This window comes from Octopus bimaculoides, chromosome 2 (genome assembly GCF_001194135.2).
Source record: "Octopus bimaculoides isolate UCB-OBI-ISO-001 chromosome 2, ASM119413v2, whole genome shotgun sequence".
NCBI classification, from domain to species: domain Eukaryota; kingdom Metazoa; phylum Mollusca; class Cephalopoda; order Octopoda; family Octopodidae; genus Octopus; species Octopus bimaculoides.
The window spans coordinates 37,233,235-37,236,079 of record NC_068982.1 but is presented as its reverse complement, the minus strand read 5'-3'; the positions used below and the strand labels follow the sequence as shown (position 1 = coordinate 37,236,079).

The 2,845-nt window shown below is 33.5% G+C and overlaps 1 protein-coding gene across 5 annotated transcripts in view; it reads right to left on the bottom strand.

The window, feature by feature from the left end:
* The window catches only part of LOC106873450 (dystrophin), a 562,674-nt gene that overhangs the window by 203,657 nt on the left and 356,172 nt on the right, over positions 1–2,845 (bottom strand). For all 5 annotated transcript variants that reach the window (XM_014920808.2, XM_052976364.1, XM_052976366.1 and 2 more), the window contains one exon: positions 254–408. In XM_014920808.2, coding sequence (XP_014776294.2) covers positions 254–408 — 155 coding nt within the window. The remainder of the gene's footprint in view (positions 1–253; positions 409–2,845) is intronic.

The following is a 2,845-nucleotide window of genomic DNA, read 5'->3' as shown; positions in this document are numbered from 1 at the left end:
ATGATGATGATATAAAACGATTTTCCTCTTTTTCAGACTAACAAAGAAAAGTAAATGTCCCCTTATTTCTTTTCAAAACACCTGACTGAGACATATAACCTAATGCAAAATTTACATTGGTATGAATTTCATTTTGTTTATAATCTTCACTTAATAAATGACATCACTGAAAATGTTCTCCATTATTCAAATATAAGGTTAGTATGTAAGCACTAAACAACCACAACAATAACAAAATTAAGTTTGTACTTACTTTGTTGTTAAGTTTGACCAACGCTTTAGTAACTTTTCTAGCAGATCCTGTAAATGTCTTGTATCTTCTGTACTATATTCTTCTAGTAACTTGTTAACTAATTGTCTAAGATTTTCTAATGATGGCTTCTTTTGATTGACTTCATCTTGTAATATCTGGAAAAAGAAAGGAAATAAATTAATTATTAGTAGTATTGGTTATAAAAATTTATTGCAATAAAAATGACAAAAAACAAGAACAAGGAGAAAAATTAAATTGAAGCGCGGCATAAAACCTACTGTTTAGCATTTTGTTTTAGAACAAAACCAATATTACACTAAATAGTAGTGCGGTATGAAGTGCAATAATTGGTACTAACACAATTCTTAAGAGTGAAATTTACCTAGGAATGGTGGGAGAGGGGAGGAAAGATAGACAGATATAGATAGAGAGTGAGAGGGGGCAAGAGAATTACACTTGATAGTTATTGTATACAAGCTTAAAAGTTGCACTCCATGTGGACTTTTAAGCTAGTTTCTGCTAAGGGCTAATTGGGCCTGCAACCCAAAACTAAACAAAGCTAAACAACATGATTACAATACGTCTATAATGGCTATCTGCTCTGGTGGTGTTTGATCAGAGGTTAAGGACAGATGAGAATTAATTCTGTAATGCAATCATTCTATTGTTCCAGTCCCAAGTTGAATTCCAATGGTTGGCCAATTTGTCCCAAAGGTTTTATCTCGACATAAAACTAACGAGGCGAATGTCATTTGTCTCCCCCTTGATCTCTGACATCATCTGACAATCGCCAACCAAGATGGTGTGAATCAGCTAAGCTTTACCTGCTAGAAATAGCAACCCAAATGCTTTTAAATCAGATCCTAATGCTGAATGTTCAAGAACCAAATGAAGGGCAGATTTTCTATCCTGGGATCATCCTAATTCCAAAAACGTATAATATGTCTATGCAGAGCAAATGTAGACTGAAATACAGGGATACTAGACGGACAGACAGAATTTTGCTTTTATGATTATATATAATAATTTTTTTAATTGAAAGGAAGCCAAATAATATCACATGTAAAATTTTTTTTTGGACTATTGATATGAAGATGAATTTTTTTTCTTATACATTTACATGTATGTTGATTAATTTGGTCCTTTCTTAAAGGATGGCATACATGTAAATATTGGTAAATGTTTTACCACTAATGATGTGACTAATAAGCCCAAAAGTTTCAATCTGGTTTACAACAATCCAAATGAAACCTTTTCATAGAAAGAAAAATAGAAAATCCCTGAGAAGGGAGGAAAACTGTACACAAAAGCCATCTTAAAAGTGATTACAAAACTGACAAAAATTATTTTCCAAAAGTACACTTTGTTTCTTAGAAAACATAATACTGTGTTTTGGGACTAGCATGTATTTGACATAATGAAGGATAGCTTTAACAATAAAATCATTTGTGTCAATTGTGTGGTACAAGACACTTCAGGCTGCATCAAATTAGTTCATTAAATTATTAGTAAAGTCAGATAAATCCATTTTACAAGTCTGATGTTGGCAGTACATACTGGATGCATTGGGGAAACATTTGCATGAAAATCTATTTAGAAAAAGAAGTTATTGAGACTTGGTCATCACAATGTGTATATTAGCTGCAATAGGAAAGTTGTTTTCTTCAAGGAACACGATTAGTTTCCCTCTGACTATCTGTTCCATGACTTTGCTGATGTGTGAAGTCAGAGAGATAGGCCTATAGTTTTTGGCATCTGCTCTGCTTACCCCTTTATGGATTGGACATAGTAATCCCTTCTTCAGTTTGCTTGGCAGCCTGCCTTTTGCAAGAAAGCTCTGGAAGAGAATCTGTAGAAATTTCGCCAGGGCACGCTTACACGATTTGAGGAAGATTGCTGGGAAATCATCAGGACCAGCAGTTGAGTTTGCGTCCACCTCATCTATGGGTAGTAGTATATCTTCTTCACTAATGTTGATGTAATCAATCATAACTGCCTCATTGGTTATAGGTGAGACAGCAAAGAAATCCACTGGTTCGTTCACTTGTCTGTGTTCCAACAGGGTGGTAAAGACACTTTTGAACTGGTCATTCAGTATCTCACTGATCCTGGTTGGACTATCTGTGAGGGAGCCGTCCTTTTAGAAGAGAGGTCCTATCTTGCAGTGCACTGTTTAGGACAATCAGTAAGTTGTCATAATAGGACTCAAGAGTTTGAAATGCTGGGGCTAAGTGCTACGATGCATTCTCATTGGCTATTATGTCAATAGATGCTATAAAAAAAAAACTGCTGAGTAAAAGGGAAATTACCCTAATAGGTAGGAAAAAATATAAAAGATAAAAAATATACGCAACTACATTCTCTCAATACATAGACATAAAAACCTTGTGCGTTCATGTCTACATACGTACACACTCACACACACATATATATATATATGCACGCAACTTCATCTTCATGTACACATAGGTGTATGCCTACATATAAATATATGCATATACATATATATATATATATATATATATATATAGACATATACATATATGCATGCATACATATATATATATATATATATATATATATATATATATA